This window comes from Mesocricetus auratus, unplaced genomic scaffold, assembly GCF_017639785.1.
Source record: "Mesocricetus auratus isolate SY011 unplaced genomic scaffold, BCM_Maur_2.0 Super-Scaffold_15014, whole genome shotgun sequence".
NCBI classification, from domain to species: Eukaryota; Metazoa; Chordata; class Mammalia; order Rodentia; family Cricetidae; genus Mesocricetus; species Mesocricetus auratus.
Window position 1 is genome coordinate 46,508,159 of NW_024429186.1, and position 12,597 is coordinate 46,520,755.

Below are 12,597 nucleotides of genomic sequence, written 5' to 3' on the forward strand. Positions count from 1 at the left end.
AAATAGATTTTTGTTTAAGCACCTGGAAAATTGGGCAGATATTTAGGAATAGATTCCGATTATAGACATAAACCCCAACCAGAATCAAACACTACATACAATAAATAAAACCATCCAAATACCAGAAAAACTCATGGGTGAAGTTGTTTATGCCCCAGAAAGAAGAGATGCTGTCTCTCTGTTAAAAACAGGCAAATAAACAAACACCTTGAAATTAGGACAGTGCTGGAGAGGTGGCCAGTGGTCCTGGCAGAGGAAGGACCTTTGTTTCCCAGAACCCACGTGGCAACTCACAAACCACCTATAACTCCAGTTCCAGTAGATCTGATGCCTCTTCTGACCCCCACCCCCACCCTGGGCTCATGCACCCATCTGGTGTGTACACAAGAAAATAAATTTAAAATAATTTTTTAAAGAAGAAAATAATTAAGGACATAAGAAAAATCTGGTAACAAAGTGGGGGAAGAAAACAGGAACAGAGAAGTTTTTTTTTTAAGAGTAAAATGACCCTCAAAGTTTCAAAAAGATATTCCGAATCACTCATAATTAGAGAAATGTAAAATAAACAGTACTGGCATGTAGTTCCTCACTTGAAAGATCAGTATCTATTTAAAGAATACAGCAGCATGTTCTGTTGGCAAGGCTGGGCTGGCAGACATTCTTATACATTGCGGTAGTCAGTCATTCACTGACACCATCCATGCGGAGGTAAATTTGGCACTACCTACCTTTTGTCCAACAATCTCACTTCTAGGAATTTAGCCTCACAATATCCCTGCAGCAATATGAAAGTCATACGCGTGGGTTTATGAATCCCAGCTTTGTTCATATCTGCAAAGTTGTAAGAACAATTGAGATGTTCATGCACACAGCAGTGATTGAATTAAGTGTTGAGGCTATAGCCTTGTTATGGGTAGTCTTCTATAACTATTAAAAATGGAGGAACACAGCCGGAGATGGTGGCGCACGCCTTTAATCCCAGCACTCATGAGGCAGAGGCAGGCGGATCTCTGTGAGTCCCAGGACAGCTTGGTCTATAGAGCGAGTACAAGGCCAGTCGGGGCTGTTAGACAGAGAAACCCTGTCCCAAAAAAACAAATAATGATAATAACAACAATAATAATTTAATACATAAAAAGAATGAGAACAATCAAGATGAGTTCTGGGACATGATGTTAATTGGTGGCGGGGCTACAAAGAGTGTCAACACTGTGCTTCCATGCTTGTAAGTGAAAAGAGAGACATTAGAACAGAAACATGTGTCTGCCCGCTTATGTAAAGAAGCTATAAGAATGATGACCCAGACACTAAGGCGATGTTGCAGAGCAGTTGGGTGGGAAAGGCGTGGATAGTGAAATGGGCATTGGGGAGAGGAAGAGAACAATGCTCTGTTGAAGTTATCTTTGAACAGAGCTCTGACTTTTATACGCAGGTGTTTCATGGTTTTTGTTGTTGTTTTGGGTTTTTTGTTTGTTTGTTTGTCTTGCTTTGCTTTTCTCCCACTTCTGGGAGTTTAACCTAGAGCTATGCAACAGCGAGGCAAATGCTCTACTACTGAGCTACATCCACGCTCTGTTTCACACTGTCTTCATATACTCAAATAAATAAAATCAATCATGATGGGTGTGGGGATACAAAAATAGAACAAAAACACTAGCACACAGAACTGACACTGTGTCTGATATAGCCACAGTTGGGAGGGAAAAAGAATTAACAGTCCATACATGCTTTAATAATTAGTCAGAAATGGTGTTTCTTGTGGGCACACAAGGTTATTTGGTATTTGCTAGAAGTAAATGGAAATAAGTGAATATAGCATAGACCAAGGATGAGAACTATGTTTCTCGCTGTTGGAAAAGAAAGTTGCACTGTCAAAATGTGGAGGGCTAAGGTGAGTCCTCGTGATGTTGGTTCAGGATCTGAGACATTGCTGTGTATGCACAGCATATACGCACAGAGATGGAGAAGGAAACATGGATGTGTTTTTGTGTGGGATAACCAGATCTCGCTTTCTAAATACCATTTTCCTAGAAGAGCACCTTGGAAAAAATTACTAATTGAACTTGAAATGTCCCATGGTGCCAGGCAGAAAAAGTGCTAAAACATAAATAAATAAAAAGTGAAAATAGGTGGCTCAGTGGTTAAAAGCACTGACTGCTCTTCCAGAGGACCTGGGTTCAATTCCCAGCAACCACATGGCAGCGCACAATGGCCTGTAACTCCAGTTCCAGGGGATCTGATACTCTCACACAGGCATACATGCAGATAGAATACCAAGGCACATAAAATAAAAATAAAATAAGGTAAAAAAATAATTTTTTAAAAAATTAAAAATAGATCAAATTCAAAAGACTCAGGCCTCCACCCAAGGGAGCTCCTAATAGCCCTGATTCAAACAGTTTGGCCAATGAAATACAATATAGAATGAAATTATTATAAAATTAGTGTAATAGATATCTGAATACATATTAGCATCGATTGATTGAATAAACAAACAGGGGACGCTGCTGCTCTTTCTTATGGAATTCTGACAAATGCGGAAATGAAGGCAGAAAACTGAGAGCCAGCCTTAGGAAAACCCCAAGTGATAGCTATTGCAGCCTGAGGGCACTGGGATGAATAAGCAGAAATCCAAGGAGAGATTTCAGAATCTCAGGAGCTCTTCCAAGAGCTACAGTAGAGAAACATGCAAAGACATGGATCAGTCATCAAGCCCATGCTGTCTTTGTACATGGAAAGCTTTGGAAGATAATTTGGTTAGTTCATTGACTATAAAGGATAAATGTTCTCAGAGCAATGCCATTGAACTGGTATTACTGTTTCCTTGATGGTCCTCTGTGGGTTTAGTGAAGCTTCCCCAGCCAGTGGAGATGTCTGTTACACCCCTGTGGTGAAGTTTCCCCAGCCAATGGAGATGCCTGTTATATGCCTTGGGTGAAGTTTCCCCAGCTAACGAAGATGTCTGTAATATGCCTGATCTCTTTCGTAGACCTCCACTTTAGTGGCTTCTCTGGAGGCAGAGCTCTCTGAAGTTAAGCTGCAGACTCACGTTGTGGAACAGGAAAACCTCCTTCTCAGAGATGAACTGGAGAAGCTGAAGCAGGTGAGGAGCGACATGGTATTTGATGATGTGTCTCCTGCCACCAAACGCCTTTCGCACTGTGGTTGCTCAACCAGCTCAGTGCTTCAAGTCAAGGACTTGAAATACAAGTGTGTTTAGAAGAACTCTGCTTGCTAATTCTCTACTGAAGCAGCTTATTTATATGGTAGACTCTAAAATTCTGTTACTAGGAATCCCAACCATTCCAGTTTCAAAATTTCGTTGCTCTGTTTTCTCCCCACCAGATGAAAAAGTAACATTACTTGGTCTTTAAGAGGGTGACTTTCTGGCTCATGACATCCGTAACTGTTCTTTGATTTCTGGAGACCCTCATGAAGTTGGTCCCACTGGTGTCTTTTTCTTGTGGCAGGTGTGAGTCGCCTGGCTTAGGAGGATATAAGTTCTTAGTGTCTTCAGTTACACTCTCTCACACAAGTTTAATGTGTAGAGTTCGGTATGGTGTTGCCTGCTTGTAATCCCAACACTCCCGAAACTGAGGCAGGAGGATTGAGAGTTCATGATCAGTACAGGCTACATGGCGAGGCCCCGTCCCCAAAAAATTAGTGTGTTTTGTTTTAGAAGGGTATTTCAGAGTTTCAAACAAAGATTTAATTTTAAATATAGAATAGGGCATACCTCAAGAAAAGAAACTACAGACAAAATATTATCCAGTCCTCTTTATTTTCCTTATGTGTAAGGGTATCTCCATTGTACCAATCTTGTTTTATAATTTAGTTATTCCATTTATTTGCCCTACCCTTACTATTTGTACCATCAGATGATGAAATGTTCCTTCCTACATCTGTTCTCCCTGTAAGCATAAAGTGTCCTTCCCTAAATGCCATAAGAGTCTTAACAAGGTTCACATTGCACCTGCACCATATGTCTTGTTTGAGCTAATCACTAATTGACTCCCTTACCTAGTATAGAGTAAGGCCCTCAAGGCGCTCGTGTCTTTGGTAACGCTTCTCACAGGGCTGGCACCAAACAGGTGTCTTGTAAGAACTTTCTATACCAGGCACTAATCTTTCCTGCCACAAGTAGAAACTCCATTTGTTCCATATAACATGCTAGAAGCTAACACTCATGGTCTCCCTGTGAGGTGAGAGTAGCCCAGAGCCATTGCTACCAAGTTTGTTGTAATTAACTCCAGTACCCCTTTCCTCCTGTACCTTTGAATGCATGGCTTGCTCACCCTTTCAGTGGTAATGACCAACCCATATGCACGCCATGTGTGATGTGAGCCAGTCAGTCCACGTGCACACCATGTGTGGCGTGAGCCAGTCAGTCCACGTGCACGCCATGTGTGGCGTGAGCCAGTCAGTCCACGTGCACACCATGTGTGATGTGAGCCAGTCAGTCCACGTGCACACCATGTGTGGTGTGAGCCAGTCAGTCCACGTGCACGCCATGTGTGATGTGAGCCAGTCAGTCCACGTGCACGCCATGTGTGGTGTGAGCCAGTCAGTCCACGTGCACACCATGTGTGGTGTGAGCCAGTCAGTCCACGTGCACACCATGTGTGGTGTGAGCCAGTCAGTCCACGTGCACACCATGTGTGGTGTATGCTGTGTGGCGTTGCTGAGCTACATAGCCCCAGAAAAAGGAGCAGTGTTGGGAGAAAGCATGAGGAGGACATCACTTGGCACATTTTATTACACATCCTTCCCAGGGCATTGGTATAAATAGATGGGAAAACCATGAGTCCCTATGTGCACATGGTAGGAAGTCATTTTATCATGAAGATTCTTGATTCAGGTTGTGTCAGCTTCCACCTCACCCTTGCTGCACTGCAGCTTGGACCCGGAAAGTTTTCATAATTTAGAGTTCTGGAAGCATTAATAACATCCAAGGAATCAATATCCCCTGTTAAGTTGGGAAATTAGTATTACTGAATGTAGTGGGTACAGCCAGAGATGCAGTAAAACATCCTACAACGGACAGGAAGACCTGTGCAGCCAAGTTCCCAGCTCAGAGTGTCACTGGTACCCACGTGGACACTGAAAGGAACAAAAGCAGCCTGGATTGCCCCCGCTCTGCAGTGGAGAGAAGGAAACCAGCATGTCCCCTCCGATGGCACACTCCTGGGAGTCATTAGGCTTCTGCCAGGGCAAGGGCACATCATTCACCCACATGCTGGCACTTGTTTGTGATAAATACCAATCCCCTCATTTGGTTTTGGTTTTGAAATAAGGTCTTGATGCGTATCCCAGGCTGGTTTCCAACTTCCAATATTCCAGCCTCCTGAGTGCTAGGATCGTGGGCATGTACAGCCATGCCAGGTACTTCTTTTTTTTCTTTTCCTTTTGGAGACAGGGTCTCATAAAGCCCTTGTTGGACTAGAAACAACTGTGTGTGTAGCCAGGACTGTGCAGTGGCTTTCAACCTTCCTAATATACCTTTAATACAGCTCCTCATGTTTTGTGGTGATCCCAACCATGAAGTCATTTTCATTGCTACTTCGTAACTGTAATTTTGCTACCGTTAATTGGAGATAGGGGATTGCCAAAGGGGTTTCCACCCACAGATTGAGAACCACCGCCCTGAATCTATCTCCACGTCCCAGTGCTGGGATTACCATGCTCAGTCAGTTCAATGGTCCTGGCTGAAATGGTTTGAAAAAAAACATTTGGCCAGGCTTTGGTGGCACATGACTTTAATCCCAGCACTCGGGAGGCAGAGGCAGGTGGATCTCTTTGAGTTTGAGGCCAGCCTGGTCTACAGAGTGAGTGCCAGGATAGGCTCCAAAGCTACACAGAGAAACCTGTCTCAAAAAAAAAAAAAAGAAAGAAAAGAAGGAAGAAAGAAAGAGAGAAAGAAAGGAAGCATGCATTTGAATACCTTTTTAAAAAAGCATGATGAAGAAATGTAACATGTGCTCCACAAGCAGAAGTTAAACTGATGGCAGGAGGGCAGTGTGTTATTTAACTGTGATAAGGCTAGGACCATTATTTAGCAACATCTGCCTGCATCGCTCTAAACAGACATTTCAGTAGTCAACTAGGGAACAGTGGGAAGCTAGCTGGGAACAGTTAGTTCCAGTTAATTATAGGCTGCTAGAGTTTATATGTCCCTTGAAATACGTCCAGATAGCAAGGTTTCAGGGCCACGCAAGTGCCCCGTTTACAAATACCTCCTTTTCAAGTTCGTAGTGTAAACATAGCTGGGAGGCCATGGCAGAGCTCATTTCTTTCATCTCTCTCAGCTGCACAGATGTCCTGATCTCTCTGACTTCCAGCAAGAAATGGCTAGCATTCTAACCTACAACGAACAGCTGCTGAAGGAAAAAGAAGCTCTAAGTGAAGAATTAAACAGCTGTGCTGATAAGGTAGTAAGAACAATAGGCGTTCTCATCCTTGTGGAGTGTGTACGGCAGCAAGCATTTCCCCATGGGCTGTGGCCGCTGGGCTTCCTGTATTGGACCAAAGTTATAGGTGGAGTTATGTGACCCTAGACTTAGTGAAGTGGAGATCATGGCATTGTCTCACTTAAATATGTCATGATGCTATTTATGCTATTTAGGAATAACATATAAAGCACTATGCTACATAATAGAAATACGGCTTTTGTCCTCTGAGATCTGTTTTATAGACAAACACTAGTTTTTCCTATTACATTTTCACGAGCGTAGGAAGATGTTACTTTCCTTGCTCTGCCTGCCTGGTAGGCATTCTTTATTTTCCTGTTACAGTACACTCTTGAGATTTCCAGTTGCCTTTGGGCCCACTTCCCGCCCCAAAATAGGAGACACTGGGGGGAAAACAGAAAAAGGAAAACTCAGCAAGGACGAGAAAGCGGGACATCAAGTTGAAGAGAGTCAGGAAAACCCCACCTCGCACATTCTCCCTGGTCTGCTCCTCGAGGCAGACAGGCTGATTCTTGATGGTAATGGTGGACACCCCCAACCCCTACACTTACCCTCCACCGATGCCTGACCTCAAGGCGGATAGACTGGTTCTTTATGGTAGTGGTGGAAACTGTAAACTGGATCTGGATTTTCTTATGAAAATGCGCCCCCCCTTCCCTTCCTGAAACAGTTGGCAAAATCAAGCCTTCTAGAGCACAAAATTGCTACAATGAAGCAGGAGCAGAAGACTTGGGAGCAGCAGAGCCAAAGCTTAAAGTCACAGCTGGCAACTTCTCAGGAAAAGGTGTGTAGACCGCTCGTGCTCGTCTCCTTAATTAGTATTGTCTAGTATTTCTTGCACAGAAAGGCCCAGAATATTCCAGGTGAGACTGGCCCACGTGGCCTCAGGGTGATCCCATGGGACCTCACTTGAGAAGTCTTTACAATATGACAAAATAACTTATACAGTGTGTCCATCGAAGCCCATTGACTCAGGACCTGCTTCCTAGGAAGGTTTAAGGGCAGGACTTAAAGAGAGCTGCTTGTTGGTAACAGGACCGGACTTCTAGCACGAGCACGTGTCCACTTATACTGGAAGTCCTGGATACCTTCCGGCCTTGTACAAATTTAACAGCAGTTGAAAGGCAATTGAATTCTGCAAATACAAGTTATTATTTTCAACCAAGAGGTTTTTTTTTTTTTTTTTTTAAGCAGCACCTCAGACTCGAATGTAATTTCTCAAGACTCACTGCAGGTGTGGTTGACAATGGCAGATGGCCTTCCTTCTGTCCCTCAGCCCCTGGCAGTCAGTTAGATTATATCGGCAGTACCTGGCTTTATCTCTTTCTTAAGTATAACAGCATCTTGTAGATATATGTAACATCTTGAGTCTCCACTGAATTTCTGGAAAGAGAATTGGATGTGGAAAATTGTAACCGAGGGGCCCTGGCATTCTCTTGTTTATTCCTTCCTGGACATTCAAGAGGTGGGACCAGGAATGTTTGTGTCACAAATGCAATTGCTCTTACCATGCAGGTTCAGAATTTAGAAGATGTCCTGCAGAATGTAAATCTTCAAATGTCCCAGATTCAATCAGACCTCCAAGTGACTCAACAGGAGAAGGAGGCTTTACAACAAGAAGTGATGTCTTTACGCAGACAGCTTCAGGATGTGGGTGACAAGGTTATTTCTTATTTTTTCTAATTATTTTAGTCTGTGATTTCATTGTTTTTGCACATATGTATCACAGTGGTTTTTTTGGTTTTGTTTTGTTTTTAAGGTATAGGTGTGCTTGTATGTGTTTACATAGCTACTACCAGGGTCCCACTTTTGTACTCTCTGACATAGGTCAGGGATGTTTGCTTCTGGACCTCATATAAATGGATTTATAGGGTATTTTTTTTAGACCAAATAAGCTAAAGACCATAACTGAATTGAATTTTATAATAATGAAAACAAAGCATTTTCAAGTTTGAATAAGAGCATGTATGGGGACCTACAAAACCAGCCAAGAAAAACATTAAATTAAGCTAGGAACACCCATCTAAAGGGGTGTGGGGGTGATAAAACTACAAAAAAAGGAAACCTCTAGCCTAAGACAATGGTGCTGACTTAGAAGGCAAGTTCACTACTGCCAAATGGTTTACCTCTGTGGTAACCGAAAGTCTAGGAAAAACTGCTTAAAAATAGCTGGCTGGCCTTCCTGGAGCTGTTAAAACACATCTCATTTTAAATATCACAAAGCTGCTAATGTGTACACACATTATTAATAATATTCCAAATGTCTGGTAGATGTTAAAATTTTGTACTATAATAAAAATAGGTCCTAATTCAGTTATTTTCCTCTTGTGGTTGATAGTACTTAAAAAAAAAAGGATAGTTGTTTCAATTTTAAAAATACATAAGGGCTGACCTTTTTCAAACCTTTTAAACTTTCTTTTCTTTTTCATGTCTGACTTAAAAGGTAGAATGCTTATCTAGCTGTGTTACCTTCTTAATTTTTCTGAAGTTATTTTTAGGATTTAAAAAAGTCACTTTGGTGGCTTAAAGCATACTTGAACTCAGGCCTCAGTTTCTAGGACGCTGTGTGCTCTGGAGTCTAAAAAGGGACATGCTTGCCTGCGGGAAAGCTGGGTGGTGTTAGCCTGTGGAAGCATGCAGGTTGCGGTGCCTCTGAATCCCCTGTCCTGTGTTAATCAAAAGAATGTTGCCTGGATTCAAGGAGGGCTTCCCAAGGAGGCAACTTTGAAAGCACCAACTTCTAAACACTTGAGTCCTTTGTAGACCAGGTTAGAGCCCTTCTGTCAGATTTCCTATTGAAGTCCACTGGAATATTTTGCCAATTCTACTTTGAACCTTAAGAGAAAAAAAAATCAAAATCCAAGAGTATCATTTTTTTTATATCTGTATCTATATACACATGAGTCATTCGGTAAACAGGAAACCTGTCTCAAGACAGAAGTGGCCATCAGTTTGCTAGTAAGTTTTAACTCCACAATTTTCTCTTAAGGACTGGCTCTCAGAAACAGCTGCCCATCTCTCAGGGCTCCATGGCCAGCAGAGAAGGCTCTCCTGGGACAAGCTGGATCATCTCATGAGTGAGGAACCGCAGCTGCTTTGTGAAGAGAGCCAGAGGCTCCAGACTGTGGTGCAGAGCACCACAGCAGACCTCACACACTCCTACGAGAAGGTGACTCAAAGGCGGCACATTTTCGAATGTGACTGATTAGATATGAAAACAAACTGTTTGATGTGGTCCAAGCAGTTCTTAGTTATAGACTTGAGAATCCTGTGGTGACAGTCTTATTTTTAAAATGAATAATTTTTCATTTACTTTTATATAAATTCATCTTTATACATTTAAACTATTTTCATTTTATATTGGCAGTTCTATACTAAAATAAATCTGTGGCTTTAACCCCATATTAAAAGTATAGAGTCATGGAAACTATGACATCCATATATTCGTCATTCGAACTGGTTAGATGCCCAGACCAATAATAATGAAATGGCAAAATCAAACTCAGATCTTAAGCATCTGGCTAACACTTTGTAAGGGAAAACTTGGTGCCCCTTCTTAGAGACTCAGCATTTCAAGGTCAGAATAACTTTTTAAATTTTCTGATAACCACACAGCTGACCCTTGTTTACATGTGCTGTTGTTAACCACTTAACCTTCAGCAGCACCTCTGCTGTGAAATTCTCCCTAGAATCACAAATTTCCCTTTAGAAGACCTACTATGTGCAGAAGCTACAGTGGGAATAGGACAGCCACAGTCCCCACCCTCCTGGAACTTAGCAGATGTGGATACACTTCAGCCACCTCTAAAACCCAGGACTGCTGCAATTGCTCAGAAGCCCATCACGCTCACTCGTGGCTCCTAGAAGCTCGGCTGGCCCAGAAGTCTCCTCTCATTTGTCTTGCCCTTACCATGTTGAGTTTGTAAGCTCAACCACATTTATTTAGGAATGTTTATAAATATTTTTTTAAAAAAGAAAGAAACAAAGGAAAAGTAGGTTTCAAGAATTAAACAGTCTGGGCGCTGGAGAGATGATGGCTCAGTGGTTAAGAACACTAACTGATCTTCAGGAAGACCGGAGTTCAATTCCAGTACCCACATGGCAGCTCACAACTGTCAACTCTAGCTCCAGGGGACCTAACACTGGTGGCAAAACACGAAATGCACATTAAATTAAATAAATAAATAAATAAACTTTTAAAAATACAAAATTAAGAAAAAGATGTAAAGAGTCCATGTCTTGCTATGTTGCCCAGTTCAAGTGATTCCCTACCTCAGTCTCCCTGGTAGCTGGAATCACACCCCTCTATCACCTTGCTCAGCTAAAAAAAAAAAAGTATTTTTAAACCATGGAAACCAAGTAGTAAGTAAAAGCATTCCTCGTTTGCTGTTTGTTTTCCTGGCTGGATGGATATATAAGCATTTCTTCCTCTTACATCGCTTTTTACTAGGTTCGTCAACTGGAATCCAGCCTTCTTCCCATCAAACATCAGAAGCAACTCCACCAATCCTGTACTGTAAAACCCACAGAACAAGAAAAATTGACTTTAAAGAGAGAGTGTGAACAGTCGCAGAAAGAACAATCTACTAGTAGGAAGGTGGGTTTTTCGAGTGTAACCACACACCTGTGTTCTGACAAGTGTGCCCCCAGTGTCTGCTTCTCACCATGAGTGGCGGGTTTTGAGCCCACTTCAGATCCTGTGATGTTCTTGTCAAATCAGTATCATCAAGATACTTAAGCTTTCAAGAGGAAGACAGTTCACACACACACACACATTGCCTTAAAATAATTCATTTTAATTGTGTGTCTGTGTGTGGGTGTGTGCACATGAGTGTAGAGTCCAAAGAGGGTGTTAGATCCCCTGGAGCTGGAGTTGTGGTCAGTTATCAGCCACCCAACATGGTTTCTAGGAACCAAATTCAGTTTATCTAGAAGAGCAATATGTGTTTCTAACCATTAGCAATCTCTCTAGCACCTCAAAACTAGGTTTTAAAAGCAGACTTAAAAAAAAAAAAAGAAAGAGAGAAAGAAAGAAAAAGAAAAGAAGGAAGGGCTTTTTGAAGGTCTTGCTAAGAATGGGTAACAGAAATGGGCAGCACAGCATGGTTATCTACCAGAGGAGGAGAACACAGAGTAAGCTGTTGTGGAAATATTTGTTGACACTGTGTGAAGATTTGTCACTGTGATTGGTTTAATGAAAGAGCTGAACAGCCAATAGTTAGGCAGGACTTCCAGGCAGAGAGAGAAACTCAAAATAAATCTAGGCACACAGGAAATGTCAGCAAGACACTGAAGAAGTCAGACATACTGTACAGAGGAGAGGGAACCAAGCCACGAGGCAGAACATAGATTAATAGTTATAGTTAATTTAATTATAGTCATTATAATATATGTTACTTTAGGTTATAAGTATTAGTTGGGAAAAAACCTAACTAAGGTGAATCTTTCATAATTAATAATGTCTCTGGGTCATTATTTGTGAGCTGGTGACCCAAAAGTCTGACTACATTTGGCATCCAACTTGGGCTGTTTAACAGCCCTTGTGGAAGAACTTTCCAATGATACCTTTTAACAGGCTGGAAATTATTATAAACAGGCCCTGTGAAGGTGAATTTTTCTCTATCCTGTTCTTGTAAAGATATAGTAAAAAGGCAGTCTTTTAAGTCAATCATTATAATAGACCATCATTTAGATAGTAAAGAAAGCAAGGGAATTCTGGGCTGTGAAGAGCCCATTGGTTGAATCACTTGGTTTATGACTCTTAAATCTGTTAACATTCTCCATTTTCCAGGTTACTTTCTAATGACAAATATAGGATAATTCCAAGGACTGGTTAATTCGTCAATATGTTGGGCATTTAGCTGCTCCTGTATCAGCTGTTCTAGTGCCTGTAATTTTTCTGATGTCAAAAGCCATTGTTTCACCCATACAGGTTTGTCAGTTAACCATTTTAAAATAGGGATGTGGGTACTTTTGAATGACCAACAGCTGTTGTGTACTACTTATGTGTGACCTGAATGGTTTGCAGCTGTTCTTGATAATACCCTGTAATATTTTTCTCAGAAGCATTCTTTGTTTTATGGTTTGTTTCTGAGATTGGAGGAATATTAATCTGTGTTTTCCATTGATG

The 12,597-nt window shown here is 41.7% G+C and overlaps 1 protein-coding gene across 4 annotated transcripts in view; it reads left to right on the forward strand.

Annotated features, from left to right (window-relative positions):
- Positions 1 to 12,597, forward strand: part of Nin (ninein) — a 99,364-nt gene that overhangs the window by 72,235 nt on the left and 14,532 nt on the right. For all 4 annotated transcript variants that reach the window (XM_040742989.1, XM_040742992.1, XM_040742990.1 and 1 more), the window contains 6 exons: positions 2,990 to 3,103; positions 6,306 to 6,428; positions 7,138 to 7,251; positions 7,983 to 8,129; positions 9,457 to 9,636; positions 10,918 to 11,064. In XM_040742989.1, the coding sequence (XP_040598923.1) occupies positions 2,990 to 3,103; positions 6,306 to 6,428; positions 7,138 to 7,251; positions 7,983 to 8,129; positions 9,457 to 9,636; positions 10,918 to 11,064 (825 nt within the window). The remainder of the gene's footprint in view (positions 1 to 2,989; positions 3,104 to 6,305; positions 6,429 to 7,137; positions 7,252 to 7,982; positions 8,130 to 9,456; positions 9,637 to 10,917; positions 11,065 to 12,597) is intronic.